Source organism: Oncorhynchus clarkii, chromosome 17 (genome assembly GCF_045791955.1).
Source record: "Oncorhynchus clarkii lewisi isolate Uvic-CL-2024 chromosome 17, UVic_Ocla_1.0, whole genome shotgun sequence".
In the NCBI taxonomy this organism is placed as follows: domain Eukaryota; kingdom Metazoa; phylum Chordata; class Actinopteri; order Salmoniformes; family Salmonidae; genus Oncorhynchus; species Oncorhynchus clarkii.
Window position 1 is genome coordinate 76,947,913 of NC_092163.1, and position 23,156 is coordinate 76,971,068.

At 46.0% G+C, this 23,156-nt stretch overlaps 1 protein-coding gene across 1 annotated transcript in view; it reads right to left on the minus strand.

Moving 5' to 3' along the window:
* LOC139371435 (mitogen-activated protein kinase kinase kinase 12-like) overlaps positions 1 to 23,156 on the minus strand; it is a 51,584-nt gene that overhangs the window by 17,441 nt on the left and 10,987 nt on the right. The window contains exons 3-9 of the mRNA XM_071111850.1: positions 15,953 to 16,136; positions 15,203 to 15,394; positions 14,056 to 14,214; positions 7,274 to 7,432; positions 6,727 to 6,835; positions 2,288 to 2,397; positions 1,226 to 1,342 (exon numbers count right to left, since the gene is read on the minus strand). Coding sequence (XP_070967951.1) covers positions 1,226 to 1,342; positions 2,288 to 2,397; positions 6,727 to 6,835; positions 7,274 to 7,432; positions 14,056 to 14,214; positions 15,203 to 15,394; positions 15,953 to 16,136 — 1,030 coding nt within the window. The remainder of the gene's footprint in view (positions 1 to 1,225; positions 1,343 to 2,287; positions 2,398 to 6,726; positions 6,836 to 7,273; positions 7,433 to 14,055; positions 14,215 to 15,202; positions 15,395 to 15,952; positions 16,137 to 23,156) is intronic.

Here is a 23,156-nt window from a genome sequence, read left to right on the forward strand (position 1 = left end):
AGAGTCCTGTGAGTGTGCAGAGTCCTGTGAGTGTGTTGAGTCCTGTGAGTGTGCAGAGTCCTGTGAGTGTGCAGAGCCCTTGCAATTTTGCTATTTAGTTAGCTATTTAGTTAGCCATTTAGTTAGCTATTTAGTTAGCCATTTTGTTAGCTATTTAGTTAGCCATTTTGTTAGCTATTTTGTTAGCTATTTAGTTTGCTATTTAGTTTGCTCTTAAGTTAGCTATTTTGTTAGCTATTTTGTTAGCTATTTTGTCAGCTATTTTGTTAGCTATTTCGTTAGCTATTCATCAGTCTAATGGCTTGGGGATAGAAGCTGTTCAGGAGCCTGTTGGTGTCAGACTTGATGCACCGGTACCGCTTGCATTGTCGAAGCAGAGAGAACCTTCTAAAGCTTGGTTTTCTGGAGACTTTAACGATTTTACAGGCCTGCCTTTCACACCGCCTGATATAGAGGTCCTGGATGGACGGGCCCCAGTGATGTACTCAGCTGTCTGCATCACCCTCTGTAGCGCCATGCAATCGAGGGCGGTGCTGTTGCCATACCGAACAGTGATGCAGCTAGTCAAGATGCTCTCAGTGGTGCAGCTGTATAACTTTTTTGAGGATTTGAGGGCCAATGCCAAACCTTTTCCATTTCCTGAGGGGGAAGAGGTGCTGTAGCGCCTTCTCCACGACTGTACGTGTGTGACTGGACCATTTGAAGTCTTTTGTGATTTGGATTACAGTTCAGTGTTCAACAACATTGTCCACTCCAAGCTCGTCACCAAGTTTAAGACCCTGGGATTGAACACTTCCCTCTGCAACTGGATCCAGGACTTCCTGACAGGACGACCCCAGGTGGTGAGGGTAGGCAACACCACTTCCTGCCATGCTGACCCTCAACACAGAGGCCCCCCCAGGGGTGCGTGCTTAGTCCCCTCCTGTACTTGCTGTTCACCCATGACTGCGTGGGACTCCGACTCCATCGTTAAGTTTGCTGATGACATGACGGTGGTAGGCCTGATCGCCGGTGACAACGAGACGACCTACACCTGGCAGTGTGGTGCCGGGGCAACAACCTCTCCCTAAACGTCAGTAAGACCAAGGAGCTGATCGTGGACTACAGGAAACGGAGGGGGTGCGAGCACGCTCCCATCCACATCGACAGGGCTACAGTGGAGCGGGTCGAGAGCTTTAACATGGATATTGTGTGTAAGGTGTGCAACAATAACTAGGGTTATTACTTGAGTAACTCCTTCTCCTTGAGTTCCAGCTGTAGCATAACGGCGTTGAGCTCCATGTAGAGGTTGTTGGCTCTCTCCAGCTTCCTCTCATAGTGCTCGCGTATATCCAGGGCATGTCTGGTAGAGAGGGAGAGAGAAAGCCAACGAGACAAATAGGGGTTAATACAAACACATTATAATGCAGCTAGCTATTAATGTACTGTCTGTCTGTACGGTATTTATGTATCTACTGTAGGATTCTTTCTGCATGTTCATTCGCTCCCTCACTAACTCACTCATTCACTTAAATATTAAGGAATTAAACCATCCATCCATCCATTCATCCATCCAATCCATCCATCCTTCCATCATCCATCCATCCATTCATCCATCCTTCCATCCATCCATCCATCCATTCATCCATCCAATCCATCCATCCTTCCATCATCCATCCATCCATTCATCCATTCATCCATCCGTCCATCATCCATCCATTCATCCATCCTTCCATCCATCCATCCATCCATTCATCCATCCAATCCATCCATCCTTCCATCATCCATCCATCCATTCATCATTCATTCATCCATCCATCCATTCATCCATCCTTCCATCCATCCTTCCATCATCCATCCATCCATCCATCCATTAATCCATCCATCCATCCATCCATCCTTCCATCATCCATCCATCCATCCATCCATCCATCCATCCATCCATTAATCCATCCATCCATCCATCCATCCATCCATCCATCCATCCATCCATTAATCCATCATCCATCCATCCATCCATCCATCCATCCATCCATTAATCCATCCATCCATCCATCCATTAATCCATCATCCATCCATCCATCATCCATCCATCCATTAATCCATCCATCCATCATCCATCATCCATCCATTAATCCATCCATCCATCATCCATCATCCATCCATCCATCCATCCATTAATCCATCCATCCATCATCCATCATCCATCCATTAATCCATCCATCCATCATCCATCATCCATCCATCCATCCATCATCCATCCATCCATTAATCCATCATCCATCCATCCATGACCCTCTTCCTGTACCTGAGCTCCTCCTTGCGTCGTATAATCATCTCCTCGTCCAGTCTGTGTATACACGTCCCCTCTGACTTGATCTTCTCAAAGTGTTGCTTCACCTCCTCACGCCACTCTGCCTGCAACACAGATACAGCAACAGACGCCGTGTCAGTTAAACCACAGCATCACAGATTATAGTGTCAGTTAAACCACAGCATCACAGATTATAGTGTCAGTTAAAACACAGCATCTGTCACGCCCTGGTCTTAGTATTTTGTGTTTTCTTGATTATTTTGGTCAGGCCAGGGTGTGACATGGGTTTATTTATGTGGTGTGTTTTGTCTGGGGTTGTTTGTAGTTATGAGATTGTGGTTAGAGTAGTACTCTAGGTAAGTCTATGGTTGCCTAGAGTGGTTCTCAATCAGAGGCAGGTGTTTATCGTTGTCTCTGATTGGGAAACATATTTAGGCAGCCATATTCTTTGAGTGTTTGGTGGGTGATTGTTCCTGTCTCTGTGTTAGTTTGCACCAGTATAGGCTGTTTCGGTTTTCACGTTACGTTTTTGTATTGTTCGTGGTTCATCTTCATTAAAGATGTATCGAATTAACCACGCTGCATTTTGGTCCTCCTCTCTTTCATTGGAAGAAAACCGTAACAGCATCACAGATTATAGTGTCAGTTAAAACACAGCACCACAGATTATAGTGTCAGTTAAACCACAGATTATAGTGTCAGTTAAAACACAGATTACAGTGTCAGTTAAACCACAGCAACACAGATTGTAGTGTCAGTTAAAACACAGCAATACAGATTATAGTGTCAGTTAAACCACAGATTATAGTGTCAGTTAAAACACAGAATATAGTGTCAGTTAAAACACAGATTATAGTGTCAGTTAAAACACAGATTATAGTGTAAATCATAACAGTTAGACAGCAGCATAGACATACCATGTGTGTCAGTCAAAATGAATCCATGTCACAGAGCATCTCAGAACACTTTCTGAACGAAAATACACCGTGGACATTTTCCTGCCTGTGTACCATTCTGACTTTGACAAGTGCCTTTTTAGCTGCTGTCTGTCTAGTCTTGTCCAAGGACATAAGGGTTTCTAAGAGAGTGTTTGTGTGTGGTCGTGTGCACACCCATTCGTCCGTCACGGTCCATCTGTGTGTGTGTGGCTCTTGTTATTAAGCTAATGGAGTTTGAGAGCACTCTGCTCTGCCTGCAGCCACCCCTCTCATCCTTCATTCCTTTATGTCCTCCTTGCCCTGCCTCCCCCTCCCTGCCTCTCCTTCCCGCCCCCTGCCTCTCCTCCCCTCCTCCCTGCCTCTCCTTCCCTGCATCTCCTTCCCTCCCCCTGCCTCTCCTCCCCTCCTCCCTGCCTCTCCTTCCCTCCTCCCTGCCTCTCCTTCCCTCCCCCTGCCTCTCCTCCCCTCCTCCCTGCCTCTCCTTCCCTGCCTCTCCTTCCCTCCCCCCCCCTGCCTCTCCTCCCCTCCTCCCTGCCTCTCCTTCCCCGCCCCTCCTTCCCTCCTCCCCTGCCTCTCCTTCCCTGCCTCTCCTTCCCTCCTCCCCTGCCTATCCTTACCTCCTCTCTGCCTCTCCTTCCTTCCTCCCTGCCTCTCCTTCCTTCCTCATTGCCTCTCCTCCCCTCCTCCCTGCCTCTCCTTCCCTCCTCCCCTGCCTCTCCTTCCCTCCTCCCTGCCTCTCCTTCCCTCCTCCCATCCTTCTCTCCACCTCTTCTCCTCTCCTCCCAACCCCTTCTACCTGCCTCTCCTCCACATTAAAGCAATCAATAGAATAGACTGTAGCAGCTAATACTTCTTGCTGCCGTCACAAGAAAAATCCATTATGGGAGGAGAGGGGGAGAGGATGAAAGGGGGAGGGTGGAGAAAGAAAGAGAGAAGAAAGGGAGGGGGCGGGAGGGGAAGAGAAAGGGAAAGGCGAAAAGAGAGGGGGAGGAAGAGGAGAGGGGAGAGAATAAAGTGGAAGTGAGAGAGAAGAGAGAGAGATAAGTAAAGGAGAGAGAGGAGTAGGGTAGGAGGAGAGGCAGAGAGAAGAGAGAGAGAGAGGAGTAGGAAAGGAGGAGATGAAGAGAGAGAGGAGAAGGGGGGGAGAGAGAAGAGAGAGAGGTGTAGGGAAGGAGGAGAGAGAGAGGAGTAAGGAGGGAGAGAGAAGAGAGAGAGGAGAAGGGAGGGAGAGAGAAGAAAGAGAGTAGGGAAGGAAGAGAGGCAGAGAGAGGAGTAGGGAAGGAGGAGAGGCAGAGAGAGTAGGGAAGGAGGAGAGGCAGAGAGAGTAGGGAAGGAGGAGAGGCAGAGAGAGTAGGGAAGGAGGAGAGGGAGAGAGAGAAGGGAAGGAGGAGAGGCAGAGAGAGGAGGAGAGGCAGAGAGAGGAGTAGGGAAGGGGGAGAGGCAGAGAGAGGAGAAGGGAAGGAGGAGAGGCAGAGAGAGTAGGGAAGGAGGAAATGGAGAGAGAGTAGGGAAGGAGGAGAGGCAGAGAGAGTAGGGAAGGAGGAGAGGGAGAGAGAGTAGGGAAGGAGGAGAGGCAGAGAGAGGAGTAGGGAAGGAGGAGAGGCAGAGAGAGTAGGGAAGGAGGAGATGCAGAGAGAGTAGGGAAGGAGGAGAGGCAGAGAGAGTAGGGAAGGAGGAGAGGGAGAGAGAGTAGGGAAGGAGGAGAGGCAGAGAGAGGAGTAGGGAAGGAGGAGAGGCAGAGAGAGTAGGGAAGGAGGAGAGGCAGAGAGAGTAGGGAAGGAGGAGAGGCAGAGAGAGTAGGGAAGGAGGAGAGGCAGAGAGAGTAGGGAAGGAGGAGAGGCAGAGAGAGGAGTAGGGAAGGAGGAGAGGCAGAGAGAGGAGTAGGGAAGGAGGAGAGGCAGAGAGAGGAGTAGGGAAGGAGGAGAGGCAGAGAGAGTAGGGAAGGAGGAGAGACAGAGAGAGGAGTAGGAAAGGAGGAGAGGCAGAGAGAGGAGTAGGGAAGGAGGAGAGACAGAGAGAGGAGTAGGGAAGGAGGAGAGGCAGAGAAAGGAGGAGGGAAGGAGGAGAGAGAGGAGTAGGGAAGGAGGAGAGGCAGAGAGAGGAGTAGGGAAGGAGGAGAGGCAGAAAGAGGAGTAGGGAAGGAGGAGAGGCAGAGAGAGGAGTAGGGAAGGAGGAGAGGCAGAGAGAGGAGTAGGGAAGGAGGAGAGGCAGAGAGATGACAGTTATGGGGCTGGTATTTGCGTCACTAGATGCCATCAGGTTTAGAAGCAACGGGACGCAGCCAGAAGGAAATGAATCAGGAAAACTGATGTGTGTTTATTGGGGTCGTGCTTATGTGACTGCCTGTGTAATTGCATGCATGGGCACTTGTCCATCAGCTTGTAATTTTACAAGGCAACATATATCTTTCCTCGACAGACAGCAGGGAAATTGGTATTGAGTGAGAGAGAGAGAAAGAGCTGCTAGTTGGCTTTAGTAGGAACAGTATTTATTCTTCTGTATTCATAGAGACTCACTACTATACTAGAGTGGCCTTTGTCATAAACCAGGCATAGTCATAAACCAGGCATAGTCATTGCGCGTCGTGCGAGACGCATGCTTCTCTCTGCGACTTGATTGGTGGCTCGCGGTAATAATCTGAAAGAACGTGTTTTGTTTTCCTCAGTCAGCTGAATGTGCCACTTACTTCATAGAACCGTGGTCATGTAAATAACCTTTAGCGTCTTGGGACAAACAGAGAGATAAAAGCGGGTTCTGGCGTTTCTTGAATTAGTTTTCATTCTAGGAATTACCAACTATGAGCCCCATACCCCGAACGCTTAGACTCTGGAGCTTATACCTGCGTTCTGTTTCCACGTACCACATAAGCTGTGCAGGACTCGGTAGGAGTGAGAAAGAGTGAGAAATCTGCACAGGATAAGATTGTTTGATGATCATCCCTGATGTTTTTCTCAACTTTGCAATACCTTTCTGATGCACATTTCAATCACTCCACAGCATACCTCCATCAATCCACACAGCAATATCTGGCAAATCTGGTGCAGTCCATGAGGAGGAGATGCACTGCAGTACTTCATGCAGCTGGTGGCCACACCAGATACTGACTGTTACTTTTGATGTTGATACCGCCTTTGTTCAGGGACACATTATTCCATTTCTGTTAGTCACATGTCTGTGAAACTTGTTTAGTTTATTTCTCAGTTGTTGAATCTTATTTACACGTTAAGTTTGCTGAAAATAAACGCAGTTGACAGTGAGTTTAGTATCTTAAATATCATGTATGAATCTGTTTAATTTCATGTTTTGAATCAATTTGACTTTGTGGGGGGGGGCTCCAGTGATTTTGTTTTACAGAAGTGCCTCTCTTGGAAATATTAGTGACATAAACCTTTATAACTCTAAAATGAACATTTCATTTAAAGTTAGCTGTCCTGTAGTCATGTTGCCAGCGTGTCAATGGCCATTCTAGTACTCTGTTTACTTATGTGACAGTACCTGAGATTTGAAGTATGTCTCCTGTGGGGTAGACAGCAGGTCAGCGGAGGCGATGTCCAGGTGCAGTAGGATCTGTCTGAATGAAGGTCTGTTCCTGGGCTTACTGCTCCTGGAGGCAGATACACACATATCTTTAAATACAACTACAATGTACAACATCTACATCTTCTGATTACTTAAAATCCTCTTCTATTTGTTAAACATGTTCATGCCCTGTCCCCCACCCCCTCTTTTATGCCCTGTCCCCCCACCCCCTCTTTTATGCCCTGTCCCCACCCCCTCTTTTATGCCCTGTCCCCCAACCCCTCTTTTATGCCCTGTCCCCACCCCCTCTTTTATGCCCTGTCCCCCCACCCCCTCTTTTATGCCCTGTCCCCCCACCCCCTCTTTTATGCCCTGTCCCCACCCCCTCTTTTATGCCCTGTCCCCCCACCCCCTCTTTCATGCCCTGTCCCCCCACCCCCTCTTTTATGCCCTCCTTCCCTCCCTCCCCCCTCCCTCCCTCCCTCCCATCCCTCCCTCCCTCCCTCCCATCCCTCTGTCTCACCAGCACTGTCTCAGCAGTATCTTGAATCCGTCTGGGCAGCTCTCTGGGACAGGTAGGTTCAGGCTATTGTTTCCCACCCCCCAGATGATGGCTGAGGAGTCCACGTCTTTATACGGTACCTCTCCGGTCAACATCTCCCATAGCACCACACCAAACGACCTGCAGAGAGAAGGAGAGAGATGCCATGAGTCCATACTACTCTTTTAAATGAACACTTCTATACAGTAAAGATGGGTTTTCAGGAGCCAGTGTGAAAAACAACATCAGCATCGTTTGCGTTATAGCCTCTTCCATGTACCCTAATACCCTCGTGCTTACAATATTGTTTCCCATTTTATACAAAAACAAGGCTGTGTAGGCTACATGTTTGTGCGCTGTAAAAAGTGCCAGTCGGTCAGTGTGTGTTTATGTGTGTACTGGGCTCCCCTGGCTTTTAGCCCCAGTCTGCCCGGTGCCAGGGTGTGGCTCTTCCCCTGCCGTCGGGTAGAGGATGGGGGATAAGGGAGGTCCCGTCCCAGGGGAGTAACTATGGAAAGGTTGTTGTTGATGACACCTTGGATCTGGATCACCACGGCAACTCTGGTACGCACCAATAGTATCGTGGGGGAGGGAGAAAGCACCAATAGCTTTGTGTGGGAGGGAGAAATCACTAATAGCTGTGTGGGAGGGAGAAAGCACCAATAGCTTTGTGTGGGAGGGAAAAAAGCACCAATAGCATCATGTGGGAGGGAGAAAGCACCAATAGCTTTGTGTGGGAGGTAGAAATCACCAATAGTATCATGTGGGAGGGAGAAAGCACCAATAGCTTTGTGTGGGAGGGAGATAGCACCAATAGCATCATGTGGGAGGGAGAAAGCACCAATAGCATCATGTGGGAGGGAGATAGCACCAATAGCATCATGTGGGAGGGAGAAAGCACCAATAGCATCATGTGGGAGGGAGAGAACACCAATAGCATCATGTGGGAGGGAGAGAACACCAATAGCATCATGTGGGAGGGAGAGAACACCAATAGCATCATGTGGGAGGGAGAGAACACCAATAGCATCATGTGGGAGGGAGAAAGCACCAATAGCATCATGTGGGAGGGAGAGAACACCAATAGCTTTGCATAGGAGGGAGAGAACACCAATAACTTTGCATAGGAGGGAGAGAACACCAATAGCTTTGCATAGGAGGGAGAGAACACCAATAGCATCATGTGGGAGGGAGAGAACACCAATAGCATCATGTGGGAGGGAGAGAACACCAATAACTTTGCATAGGAGGGAGAGAACACCAATAGCTTTGCATAGGAGGGAGACAGTAATGTTGTATTTATGTGATTATTTTTAGCTTCTGTCTCTGGCCACTTGTTTATTATCGATGAGAATCTACAGAATGGGTAGTTTACCTCTACAGGCATATAATGTATTGCGTGTTCGAGTCAGTGGGGGCTGCTGAGGGGAGGACGGCTCTTAATAATGGCTGGAACAGAGCGATGTATTTGATACCATTCCGCCTATTCCACTCCAGCCATTACCACGAGCCCTTCTTCCCAAATGAAGTTGCCACCAACCTCCTGTGGTTAGAGTAGTTCCCTTAATAAATAGCCATTTGTTGCCTTTTTATACGATGAGTAATACTATGACTGAAGCATGTAATGAGTAATACTATGACTGAAGCATGTAATGAGTGATACTATGACTGAAGCATGTAATGAGTGATACTATGACTGAAGCATGTAATGAGTGAAGCATGTAATGAGTAATACTATGACTGAAGCATGTAATGAGTGAAGCATGTAATGAGTGAAGCATGTAATGAGTAATACTATGACTGAAGCATGTAATGAGTGAAGCATGTAATGAGTGAAGCATGTAATGAGTAATACTATGACTGAAGCATGTAATGAGTGATACTATGACTGAAGCATGTAATGAGTAATACTATGACTGAAGCATGTAATGAGTGATACTATGACTGAAGCATGTAATGAGTGAAGCATGTAATGAGTGAAGCATGTAATGAGTAATACTATGACTGAAGCATGTAATGAGTGATACTATGACTGAAGCATGTAATGAGTGATACTATGACTGAAGCATGTAATGAGTGATACTATGACTGAAGCATGTAATGAGTGAAGCATGTAATGAGTGAAGCATGTAATGAGTAATACTATGACTGAAGCATGTAATGAGTGATACTATGACTGAAGCATGTAATGAGTGAAGCATGTAATGAGTGAAGCATGTAATGAGTAATACTATGACTGAAGCATGTAATGAGTGATACTATGACTGAAGCATGTAATGAGTGATACTATGACTGAAGCATGTAATGAGTGAAGCATGTAATGAGTGATACTATGACTGAAGCATGTAATGAGTGAAGCATGTAATGAGTGATACTATGACTGAAGCATGTAATGAGTGAAGCATGTAATGAGTGATACTATGACTGAAGCATGTAATGAGTAATACTATGAGTGAAGCATGTAATGAGTAATACTATGAGTGAAGCATGTAATGAGTGAAGCATGTAATGAGTAATACTATGAGTGAAGCATGTAATGAGTAATACTATGACTGAAGCATGTAATGAGTAATACTATGAGTGAAGCATGTAATGAGTAATACTATGAGTGAAGCATGTAATGAGTGAAGCATGTAATGAGTAATACTATGAGTGAAGCATGTAATGACTGAAGCATGTAATGAGTAATACTATGAGTGAAGCATGTAATGAGTGAAGCATGTAATGAGTGAAGCATGTAATGAGTAATACTATGACTGAAGCATGTAATGAGTGAAGCATGTAATGAGTAATACTATGACTGAAGCATGTAATGAGTGAAGCATGTAATGAGTGATACTATGACTGAAGCATGTAATGAGTGAAGCATGTAATGAGTGATACTATGACTGAAGCATGTAATGAGTGAAGCATGTAATGAGTGATACTATGACTGAAGCATGTAATGAGTGAAGCATGTAATGACTGAAGCATGTAATGAGTAATACTATGAGTGAAGCATGTAATGAGTGAAGCATGTAATGAGTGAAGCATGTAATGAGTAATACTATGACTGAAGCATGTAATGAGTGAAGCATGTAATGAGTAATACTATGACTGAAGCATGTAATGAGTGAAGCATGTAATGAGTGATACTATGACTGAAGCATGTAATGAGTGAAGCATGTAATGAGTGATACTATGACTGAAGCATGTAATGAGTGAAGCATGTAATGAGTGATACTATGACTGAAGCATGTAATGAGTGAAGCATGTAATGAGTAATACTATGAGTGAAGCATGTAATGAGTGAAGCATGTAATGAGTGATACTATGACTGAAGCATGTAATGAGTGAAGCATGTAATGAGTGATACTATGACTGAAGCATGTAATGAGTGAAGCATGTAATGAGTAATACTATGACTGAAGCATGTAATGAGTGAAGCATGTAATGAGTGATACTATGACTGAAGCATGTAATGAGTGAAGCATGTAATGAGTAATACTATGAGTGAAGCATGTAATGAGTGAAGCATGTAATGAGTGATACTATGACTGAAGCATGTAATGAGTGAAGCATGTAATGAGTGATACTATGAGTGAAGCATGTGTGTGTAAGAAAGAGAGAGAGTTAGTTCGCTGTAGCACTGCTCTTACTTTGCTTCCTCAGATCAATTTGTAATTTAATGTTTAAAGTTATTGGTTCAGCATGGGGAGACCTGGCACAGACGACTGTAGGAATGTATAGTGTAGAGTTGTTATGAGATATAGAGTGGGAAGCTACAGTAGACCTGGCATGGGGTACTGGCATGGGGTAGTGAGGTACTGGCATGGGGTAGTAAGGTACTGGCATGGGGTAGTAAGGTACTGGCATGGGGTAGTAAGGTACTGGCATGGGGTAGTAAGGTACTGGCATGGGGTAGTAAGGTACTGGCATGGAGTAGTAAGGTACTGGCATGGGGTAGTGAGGTACTGGCATGGGGTAGTGAGGTACTGGCATGGGGTAGTGAGGTACTGGCATGGGGTAGTAAGGTACTGGCATGGAGTAGTAAGGTACTGGCATGGGGTAGTGAGGTACTGGCATGGGGTAGTGAGGTACTGGCATGGGGTAGTAAGGTACTGGCATGGGGTAGTAAGGTACTGGCATGGGGTAGTAAGGTACTGGCATGGGGTAGTAAGGTACTGGCATGGAGTAGTAAGGTACTGGCATGGGGTAGTAAGGTACTGGCATGGGGTAGTAAGGTACTGGCATGGAGTAGTAAGGTACTGGCATGGGGTAGTGAGGTACTGGCATGGGGCAGTAAGGTACTGGCATGGGGTAGTAAGGTACTGGCATGGGGTAGTAAGGTACTGGCATGGGGTACTGGCATGGGGTAGTGAGGTACTGGCATGGGGTAGTAAGGTACTGGCATGGGGTAGTGAGGTACTGGCATGGGGTAGTAAGGTACTGGCATGGGGTACTGGCATGGGGTACTGGCATGGGGTAGTGAGGTACTGGCATGGGGTACTGGCATGGGGTAGTGAGGTACTGGCATGGGGTACTGGCATGGGGTACTGGCATGGGGTAGTAAGGTACTGGCATGGGGTAGTGAGGTACTGGCATGGGGTAGTAAGGTACTGGCATGGGGTAGTAAGGTACTGGCATGGGGTAGTGAGGTACTGGCATGGGGTAGTGAGGTACTGGCATGGGGTAGTAAGGTACTGGCATGGGGTAGTAAGGTACTGGCATGGGGTAGTGAGGTACTGGCATGGGGTACTGGCATGGGGTAGTAAGGTACTGGCATGGGGTACTGGCATGGGGTACTGGCATGGGGTACTGGCATGGGGTAGTAAGGTACTGGCATGGGGTAGTGAGGTACTGGCATGGGGTACTGGCATGGGGTAGTGAGGTACTGGCATGGGGTAGCAAGGTACTGGCATGGGGTAGTAAGGTACTGGCATGGGGTAGTAAGGTACTGGCATGGGGTAGTAAGGTACTGGCATGGGGTAGTAATGTACTGGCATGGGGTAGTAAGGTACTGGCATGGGGTAGCAAGGTACTGGCATGGGGTAGTAAGGTACTGGCATGGGGTAGTAAGGTACTGGCATGGGGTAGTAAGGTACTGGCATGGGGTAGTAAGGTACTGGCATGGGGCAGTAAGGTACTGGCATGGTGTAGTGAGTTACTGGCATGGGGCAGTAAGGTACTGGCATGGGGCAGTAAGGTACTGGCATGGGGTAGTAAGGTACTGGCATGGGGTAGTAAGGTACTGGCATGGGGTAGTAAGGTACTGGCATGGGGTAGTAAGGTACTGGCATGGGGTAGTAAGGTACTGGCATGGGGTAGTGAGGTACTGGCATGGGGTACTGGCATGGGGTAGTAAGGTACTGGCATGGGGTAGTGAGGTACTGGCATGGGGTAGTAAGGTACTGACATGGGGTAGTGAGGTACTGGCATGGGGTAGTGAGGTACTGGCATGGGGTACTGGCATGGGGTAGTAAGGTACTGGCATGGGGTACTGGCATGGGGTACTGGCATGGAGTAGTAAGGTACTGGCATGGGGTAGTAAGGTACTGGCATGGGGTACTGGCATGGGGTAGTAAGGTACTGGGGTTGGGGTAGTAAGGTACTGGGAGGCAGAAGCTAGCCTAACTACCACAGTCACTCTTTACAATGTTTTCAAAGACAAGGAGCATTCTCTGTCCTGTTATGTTATTCTTGAAGAAACCATTTCATTTTCTCTACACCCAAATCTTATTTAAAATTTATCCAGAGTAGGACAGTAAAAGGGAGAGAACCTTGTTGTCTCACTGCCACAGTCTTTGTCACAATGCCCTTATTGCAATGGTTCCCGAGGAACACTCTCGTTAAATGGAGTTTGTACAAATTACTTTTCATTTTATCGTCTACAGTAGACCCAATGTACTTTTATATATAGCCAGATGTCTGGCCCAACTGTCAGAGCATGTTAAGGCAGACCAGACAGAACAAACAGCACAACTCAAATCATCTTTTCTCTCAGAATAGACAGCGATAAGGGCAGGAGATAATGTAGACCGGTAATGTAGAATATACAGATACATACTGTCTACATTCTCCTTTCAGTTCGCGTGTCAAACTCGAGCCTATTTGAACCGGCCCGCAGGGGGTTTTGGGGGGAAAACGACGTCAGTCTACATTTAAGTGAGAAAACAAAAACATCAAAACTGTGTAGAAATTATCATGGACCTACATTTATATAGTTGAAAGCATTGATTGTAAGACCCTAAATTAGAGTGTTACTAAAATGTTCACAAAAAAATCTGTTAAAATGTGTGGAAATCAGACTCTACCATCCGACTCTGGGAGAAATCACTCTCTCATCTTTCCGTCGTGTAGGATCAGTGTGAAATCAGGCCCTCCCCATATCCAGTGTAGTGTGCTCTAGGCCCAGGGCCAGGACACAGGCTATAGAAAGGATATTTCAGCCTCTCCAGAGCACAAGAGCATCTGGCAAATCAATAATTGAATTAGCCAGCATTCCTCTCTTAGGAGGGATGGAGGGAGGGAGGGATGGAGGGAGGGAGGGAGGTATGGATGGATGGAGAAGGAAACAGAAATAGATAAACAGAAAGGCAGGGTCGGCTCAAGGCACTCTGGATAAGAGCGGTCGCTAAAATTATAAATATTATACTTAAATGATTTGTAAAGATTTTATTTTATTTAACCTTTATTTTAACAGGTCTCTTTTTCAGATGGGTTGATATCAAACTAAATAATGCTATAAAGCACGAAGGAAAATGTAAGAAGGTGTTTTCTCTTACCAGATGTCGACCTTCTCTGATACAGGTTCGTTCCTGATCACCTCTGGGGCCATCCAGGCCACCGTACCGGCGAACGACATCTTGGTGCTCTTATCACTCATCTCCTTAGACGTCCCGAAGTCAGAGATTTTCACTGCATCATCATAGGTGATCAACATACTAGAGTAGAGTATACAAGCACAGTCAGGGGAAGGTACGGTACCCACAGAGAGACAGTCAGGGGAAGGTACAGTAGTCACAGAGAGACAGTCAGGGGAAGGTACAGTAGCCACAGAGAGGCAGTCAGGGGAAGGTACAGTAGTCACAGAGAGACAGTCAGGGGAAGGTACAGTAGTCACAGAGAGACAGTCAGGGGAAGGTACAGTAGATACAGAGAGACAGTCAGGGGAAGGTACAGTAGTCACAGAGAGACAGTCAGGGGAAGGTACAGTAGCCACAGAGAGACAGTCAGGGGAAGGTACAGTAGTCACAGAGAGACAGTCAGGGGAAGGTACAGTAGTCACAGAGAGACAGTCAGGGAAAGGTACAGTAGTCACAGAGAGACAGTCAGGGGAAGGTACAGTAGTCACAGAGAGACAGTCAGGGGAAGGTACAGTAGATACAGAGAGACAGTCAGGGGAAGGTACAGTAGCCACAGAGAGACAGTCAGGGGAAGGTACAGTAGATACAGAGAGACAGTCAGGGGAAGGTACAGTAGCCACAGAGAGACAGTCAGGGGAAGGTACAGTAGATACAGAGAGACAGTCAGGGGAAGGTACAGTAGTCACAGAGAGACAGTCAGGGGAAGGTACAGTAGTCACAGAGAGACAGTCAGGGGAAGGTACAGTAGATACAGAGAGACAGTCAGGGGAAGGTACAGTAGCCACAGAGAGACAGTCAGGGGAAGGTACAGTAGATACAGAGAGGCAGTCAGGGGAAGGTACAGTAGTCACAGAGAGACACAACACAGTCCCTAGAACTATTCAAATGACTCAAACAAGAATATGATATTGAGGTCTGGTAACACCCCTAAACCATATCATATTCAATGTTATCTACTTCCTGTTCCACCATATGTTTGGCATGACAAGGAACACAACAGAGGTAATTGGCTCAAGCACATATAGATCTGCCACCAAGTTAAAGCATAGTTATCATGACTACTTACTTGGGCGACTTGAGGTCTCTGTGTATGATCTTGTGGAGGTGGAGGTAGTTCATGCCTCCAGCCATGCCCATGGCCCAGTCGATGAGCAGGGAGGGGGTGATGTTCCTACCCGCCCTCAGCACCTCGTACAGCTGGCCCTGGGCACAGTACTCCATCAGGATACAGTAACACGGGGCCTGGGTGCAGATACCCCTGAATGGAGGAGAGCAGAGAGGGAGGAGAGGGAAGAGCAAGGAGAGAAGGAAGGGAGGATTAGTAACACAGTTCTCCATTAAGGTAATAAAAATAGCACGGGCCTGGGTATATTCTATTGTATTCTACTATTAACAGGTCTCTTTTTCAGATGGGTTGATATCAAACTAAATAATGCTATAAAGCACGAAGGAAAATGTAAGGTGTTTTCTCTTACCAGATGTCGACCTTCTCTGATACAGGTTCGTTCCTGTACCTCAATATCATATTCTTGTTTGAGTCATTTGAATAGTTCTAGGGACTGTGTTGTCTTCTACTATATTATACTTTACTGTACAGTATTCTACTGTACTGTATTCTACTGTATTATACTCTACTGTACTGTATTCTACTGTATTGTACTGTACTGTATTCTACAGAATTATACTCTAATGTACTGTATTCTACTGTACTGTATTCTACATTATTGTACTCTACTGTACTGTATTCTACTGTATTCTACTGTACTGTATTTTACAGTATTAGACTGTACTGTATTCTACTGTACTGTATTCTTACTTGAAGGTGATGATGTTGGGGTGTTTGAGTTTTCTCAGATGTCTGATGTCTGTCTCCTTGATGTCTCGAACCTTCTTCACAGCTACTTCCTGTCCGTGGAGTTTACCCAGGAAGACGGCCCCCTGGGCCCCGCTCCCTACCCACTGCAGCTCAGAGATGTCCTCAAACGGCACCTCCCAGAGCTCTGGAGAGGAGGGAGAGAGGGAGAGAGGGAGAGAAAGAGAGAGAGAGAGAGAGAGAGAGAGAGAGAGAGAGAGAGAGAGAGAGAGAGAGAGAGAGAGAGAGAGAGAGAGAGAGAGAGAGAGAGAGAGAGAGAGAGAGAAAGAAAGAAAGAAAGAGAGAGAGACAGGGAGAGAGAGAGAGAGAGAGAGAGAGACATAGAGAGAGAGAGAGAGAGAGAGAGAGAGACAGAGAGAGAGAGAGAGACAGGGAGAGAGAGAGACAGGGAGAGAGAGAGAGAGACAGAGAGAGAGAGAGAGAGAGAGAGAGAGAGAGAGAGAGACAGGGAGAGAGAGAGAGAGAGACACAGAGAGAGAGAGAGAGAGAGAGAGAGAGGGAGAGAGAGAGAGAGAGAGAGAGAGAGAGAGAGAGAGAGAGACAGTGAGAGAGAGAGAGAGACAGGGAGAGAGAGAGACAGGGAGAGAGAGAGAGAGAGAGAGAGAGAGAGACAGAGAGAAAGAAAGAGAGAGAGAGAGACAGGGAGAGAGAGAGAGAGAGAGAGAGAGAGAGAGAGAGAGAGAGAGAGAGAGGAGAGAGAGAGAGAGAGAGAGAGAGAGAGAGAGAGAGAGAGAGAGAGAGAGAGAGACAGAGAGAGACAGAGAGAGAGAGAGAGAGACAGAGAGAGACAGAGAGAGAGAGAGAGAGAGAGAGAGAGAGAGACAGAGAGAAAGAAAGAGAGAGAGAGAGACAGGGAGAGAGAGACAGAGAGAGAGAGAGAGAGAGAGAGAGGGAGAGAGACAGAGAGACAGAGAGAGAGAGAGACAGAGAGAGACAGAGAGAGAGAGAGACAGTGAGAGAGAGAGAGAGAGACAGGGAGAGAGAGAGAGAGAGAGAGAGAGAGAACAAAAAGAGAGAGATCAGTGACATACAGTACTGGTAGACAAAAAGGGTCCAAACATCCAGTTTAAGAGGGAATGAGTGAGTCAATACTCAACCAAAATATAAAATGCAAAATGTTGGTCCCATGTTTCATGAGCTGAAATAAAAGTTCCCAGAAATGTTCCATACCCATAAAAAGCTTATTTCTCTCAAAAATGTGGCGCTTTGTTTACATCCCCGTTAGTAAGCATTTCTCCATTGCCAAGATAATCCATCCACCTGACAGGTGTGGCATATCAAGAAGCTGATTAAACAACATGATCACAGGTGCACCTTGTGCCGGGGACAATAAAAGGCCCTTCTAAAATGTGCAGTTTTGTCACACAACACAATGCCACAGATGTCTCAAGTTTTGAGGGCGCAGTGCACTGGCATGCTGACTGCAGGAATGTCCAACAGAGCTGTTGCCAGGAAATTGAGTGTTAATTTCTCTACCATAAGCCGCCTCCAAAGTTGTTTTTTGAGAATTTGGCAGTACATCCAAACGGCCTCACATCCGCATACCACATGTAACTACGCCAGCCCAGGACCTCCACATCCGGCTTCTTCACCTGCGGGATCGTCTGAGGAGGGTGAGGGGGTGTGCTGAGGAGAATTTCTGTCTATAATAAAGCTATTTTGTGGGGGGGAAAACTCATTCAGATTTTCTGGGCCTGGCTCCCCAGTGGGTGGGCCTATGCCCTCCCAGGCCCACCCATATGCCCTCCCAGGCCACCCATGGCTACACCCTTGCCCAGTCATGTGAAAGCCATAGATTAGAGCCTAATGAATTTATTTAAATCTAGGATACACACCATTCCTTGACATACAGTATCCATCTTCCTTTAAATGATCGATATAGTTTCAGTATAAGCCATGCACGAAAGACAGACACTTACAAACAACAGAATATAAAAATCGTACTTCGTATGAAAACCATTTGGTAATCATTTATAGACTCCTAAAAGACTAATCAATCAACACAGATCATTAATCATTCATGGTCGTCTTGGCTAATTTGACAAAATGTATCTGAAAATTCCCCCGGTGCAGGAAGGGACTAAAGCAGTGAATTCTACATCCTGTCCTCCCCTCACAGACTTCACATCCCCAACCCCATCACCCCCCTTCCCCCTTCCCACTCCATATCCCTCCCCCCATCACCCCCCTTCCCACTCCATATCCCTCCCCCCATCACCCCCCTTCCCCCTTCCCACTCCATATCCCTCCCCCCATCACCCCCCTTCCCCCTTCCCACTCCATTTCCCCCCCATCACCCCCCTTCCCACTCCATATCCAGACCCCATCACCCCCCTTCCCCCTTCCCACTCCATATCCCTCCCCCCATCACCCCCCTTCCCCCTTCCCACTCCATATCCCTCCCCCCATCACCCCCCTTCCCACTCCATATCCAGACCCCATCAACCCCCTTCCCACTCCATATCCCTCCCCCCATCACCCCCCTTCCCACTCCATATCCAGACCCCATCAACCCCCTTCTCACTCCATATCCCTCCCCCTATCACCCCCCCCCCCCCCACTACCCATCCCCAACACACCCCTCCCTAGGGAATCCCTCCCCCTCCTCTGCTACCTTTTTATATTAGCCTCCCAAATCCCCCTCTTCCCTCACCACCTCCTTTCCCCCTTTCCTCCCCCTCTCCTCCTCCTCCTCTCCTCCTCTCATCCCTATTCTCCCGTTCCCCCTCTCCTCCTCCTCCTCTCCTCCTCTCATCCCTATTCTCCCGTTCCCTCTCTCCACACCCCTCCAGAGTACAGGAGTCTTGTTACAGTCCCTTTGCCACAATGGCACTAAGCAGGATTTAGAGTGGAAAGCGTATTACCAAGAAGATTACAATTTTCTGTCTGTGTGACAGTGTGTGTGTGTGTGTGTTTGTGGGCTTGTGGGTGAGGTGAGGTGAGGTTCAAGTGTATTCACACACTCCAGGTGTACTGGGCGGTGTGTACTAGGCAGTGTGTACTAGGCAGTGTGTACTAGGTAGTGTGTATGGTGTGGTATGTTAGGGTACATAATGCACTGCTTTTGACCAGAGCCCTATGGCTCCCTATTCCCTACATAGTGCACTACTTTAGACCAGGGACCATAGAGGTAATAAGGTGTAATTTGGGACTTACCCTCTGTCTGCAGCTTTACAATGTTCCACCTTAACAAAACAGCCCTTCCCTGGCACAAAGAGGCTTTATTATAGTCACATCTACTGTTCTTGTTCTCTTCTAGATTCAGAAGGAGAACATTCTGTACTGAGTGCAAGATATGGGGAGAGAGAGAGACTGAATGAGGGAGAGTGAGAGAGAGCGAGAGAGAGAGAGAACGAGAAAGAGAAGATTGGCGTACTCCATAAAAGCTTCAGAGGGACATTTTTCCTTTTAATTTCCCCATTCCATTGCTCAGCCTGGCAGTCCCTCCAGCCTATCTATCTATCTAATCTATCTATCTATCTATCTATCTATCTATCTATCTATCTATCTATCTATCTATCTATCTATCTATCTATCTATCTATCTATCTATCTATCTATCTATCTATCTATCTATCTATCTATCTATCTATCTATCTATCTATCTATCTATCTATCTATCTATCTGTCTGTCTGTCTGTCTGTCTGTCTGCCTGCCTGCCTGCCTGCCTGCCTGCCTGCCTGCCTGCCTGCCTGCCTGCCTGCCTGCCTGCCTGCCTGCCTGCCTGCCTGCCTGCCTGCCTGCCTGCCTGCCTGCCTGCCTGCCTGCCTGCCTGCCTGCCTGCCTGCCTGCCTGCCTGCCTGTCTGTCTGTCTGTCTGTCTGTCTGTCTGTCTGCAGCCTGCCTGCTACAATAGCTCCTCTCCCCTGGGACTCCTGCCTGCCTGCCTGCCTGCCTGCCTGCCTGCCTGCCTGCCTGCCTGCCTGCCTGCCTGCCTGCCTGCCTGCCTGCCTGCCTGTCTGTCTGTCTGTCTGTCTGTCTGTCTGCAGCCTGCCTGCTACAATAGCTCCTCTCCCCTGGGACTCCTCCTACCCCTCCCCTGGGACTCCTCCCACCAAATCTAACTCATACATTATTCAACACCACACACTGACCCTGCACCTCTCATCTATATTAACACACACAGTCACAGCACACACACACACTATCTCACTCTCTTTCTCTTGCTCTCTTACACCCCCCCCCCCCCCCCCCCCACACACACACACACACACACAATCTGACATAGACATACGCACGTATAAATTCGTGAATGCACAAATACAAACGCACACACATTTCTCATACAGCCCAAACACTCTCTCATATCTCATACAGCCCAGACACTCTCTCATATCTCATATACAGTGCCTTGCGAAAGTATTCGGCCCCCTTGAACTTTGCGACCTTTTGCCACATTTCAGGCTTCAAACATAAAGATATAAAACTGTATTTTTTTCTGAAGAATCAACAACAAGTGGGACACAATCATGAAGTGGAATGACATTTATTGGATATTTCAAACTTTTTAACAAATCAAAAACTGAAAAATTGGGCGTGCAAAATTATTCAGCCCCCTTAAGTTAATACTTTGTAGCGCCACCTTTTGCTGCGATTACAGCTGTAAGTCGCTTGGGGTATGTCTCTATCAGTTTTGCACATCGAGAGACTGAATTTTTTTCCCATTCCTCCTTGCAAAACAGCTCGAGCTCAGTGAGGTTGGATGGAGAGCATATGTGAACAGCAGTTTTCAGTTCTTTCCACAGATTCTCGATTGGATTCAGGTCTGGACTTTGACTTGGCCATTCTAACACCTGGAAATGTTTATTTTTGAACCATTCCATTGTAGATTTTGCTTTATGTTTTGGATCATTGTCTTGTTGGAAGACAAATCTCCGTCCCAGTCTCAGGTCTTTTGCAGACTCCATCAGGGTTTCTTCCAGAATGGTCCTGTATTTGGCTCCATCCATCTTCCCATCAATTTTAACCATCTTCCCTGTCCCTGCTGAAGAAAAGCAGGCCCAAACCATGATGCTGCCACCACCATGTTTGACAGTGGGGATGGTGTGTTCAGTGTGATGAGCTGTGTTGCTTTTACGCCAAACATAACGTTTTGCATATATATATATCCCAAACACTCTCATATCTCATATATCCCAAACACTCTCATATCTCATATATCCCAAACACTCTCATATCTCATATATCCCAAACACTCTCATATCTCATATATCCCAAACACTCTCATATCTCATATATCCCAAACACTCTCATATCTCATATATCCCAAACACTCTCATATCTCATATATCCCAAACACTCTCATATCTCATATATCCCAAACACTCTCATATCTCATATATCCCAAACACTCTCATATCTCATATATCCCAAACACTCTCATATCTCATATATCCCAAACACTCTCATATCTCATATATCCCAAACACTCTCATATCTCATATATCCCAAACACTCTCATATCTCATATATCCCAAACACTCTCATATCTCATATATCCCAAACACTCTCATATCTCATATATCCCAAACACTCTCATATCTCATATATCCCAAACACTCTCATATCTCATATATCCCAAACACTCTCATATCTCATATATCCCAAACACTCTCATATCTCATATATCCCAAACACTCTCATATCTCATATATCCCAAACACTCTCATATCTCATATATCCCAAACACTCTCATATCTCATATATCCCAAACACTCTCATATCTCATATATCCCAAACACTCTCATATCTCATATATCCCAAACACTCTCATATCTCATATATCCCAAACACTCTCATATCTCATATATCCCAAACACTCTCATATCTCATATATCCCAAACACTCTCATATCTCATATATCCCAAACACTCTCTCTCATATCTCATATATCCCAAACACTCTCATATCTCATATATCCCAAACACTCTCATATCTCATATATCCCAAACACTCTCATATCTCATATATCCCAAACACTCTCATATCTCATATATCCCAAACACTCTCATATCTCATATATCCCAAACACTCTCATATCTCATATATCCCAAACACTCTCATATCTCATATATCCCAAACACTCTCATATCTCATATATCCCAAACACTCTCATATCTCATATATCCCAAACACTCTCATATCTCATATATCCCAAACACTCTCATATCTCATATATCCCAAACACTCTCATATCTCATATATCCCAAACACTCTCATATCTCATATATCCCAAACACTCTCATATCTCATATATCCCAAACACTCTCATATCTCATATATCCCAAACACTCTCATATCTCATATATCCCAAACACTCTCATATCTCATATATCCCAAACACTCTCATATCTCATATATCCCAAACACTCTCATATCTCATATATCCCAAACACTCTCATATCTCATATATCCCAAACACTCTCATATCTCATATATCCCAAACACTCTCATATCTCATATATCCCAAACACTCTCATATCTCATATATCCCAAACACTCTCATATCTCATATATCCCAAACACTCTCATATCTCATATATCCCAAACACTCTCATATCTCATATATCCCAAACACTCTCATATCTCATATATCCCAAACACTCTCATATCTCATATATCCCAAACACTCTCATATCTCATATATCCCAAACACTCTCATATCTCATATATCCCAAACACTCTCATATCTCATATATCCCAAACACTCTCATATCTCATATATCCCAAACACTCTCATATCTCATATATCCCAAACACTCTCATATCTCATATATCCCAAACACTCTCATATCTCATATATCCCAAACACTCTCATATCTCATATATCCCAAACACTCTCATATCTCAAACACTCTCATATCTCATATATCCCAAACACTCTCATATCTCATATATCCCAAACACTCTCATATCTCATATATCCCAAACACTCTCATATCTCATATATCCCAAACACTCTCATATCTCATATATCCCAAACACTCTCATATCTCATATATCCCAAACACTCTCATATCTCATATATCCCAAACACTCTCATATCTCATATATCCCAAACACTCTCATATCTCATATATCCCAAACACTCTCATATCTCATATATCCCAAACACTCTCATATCTCATATATCCCAAACACTCTCATAT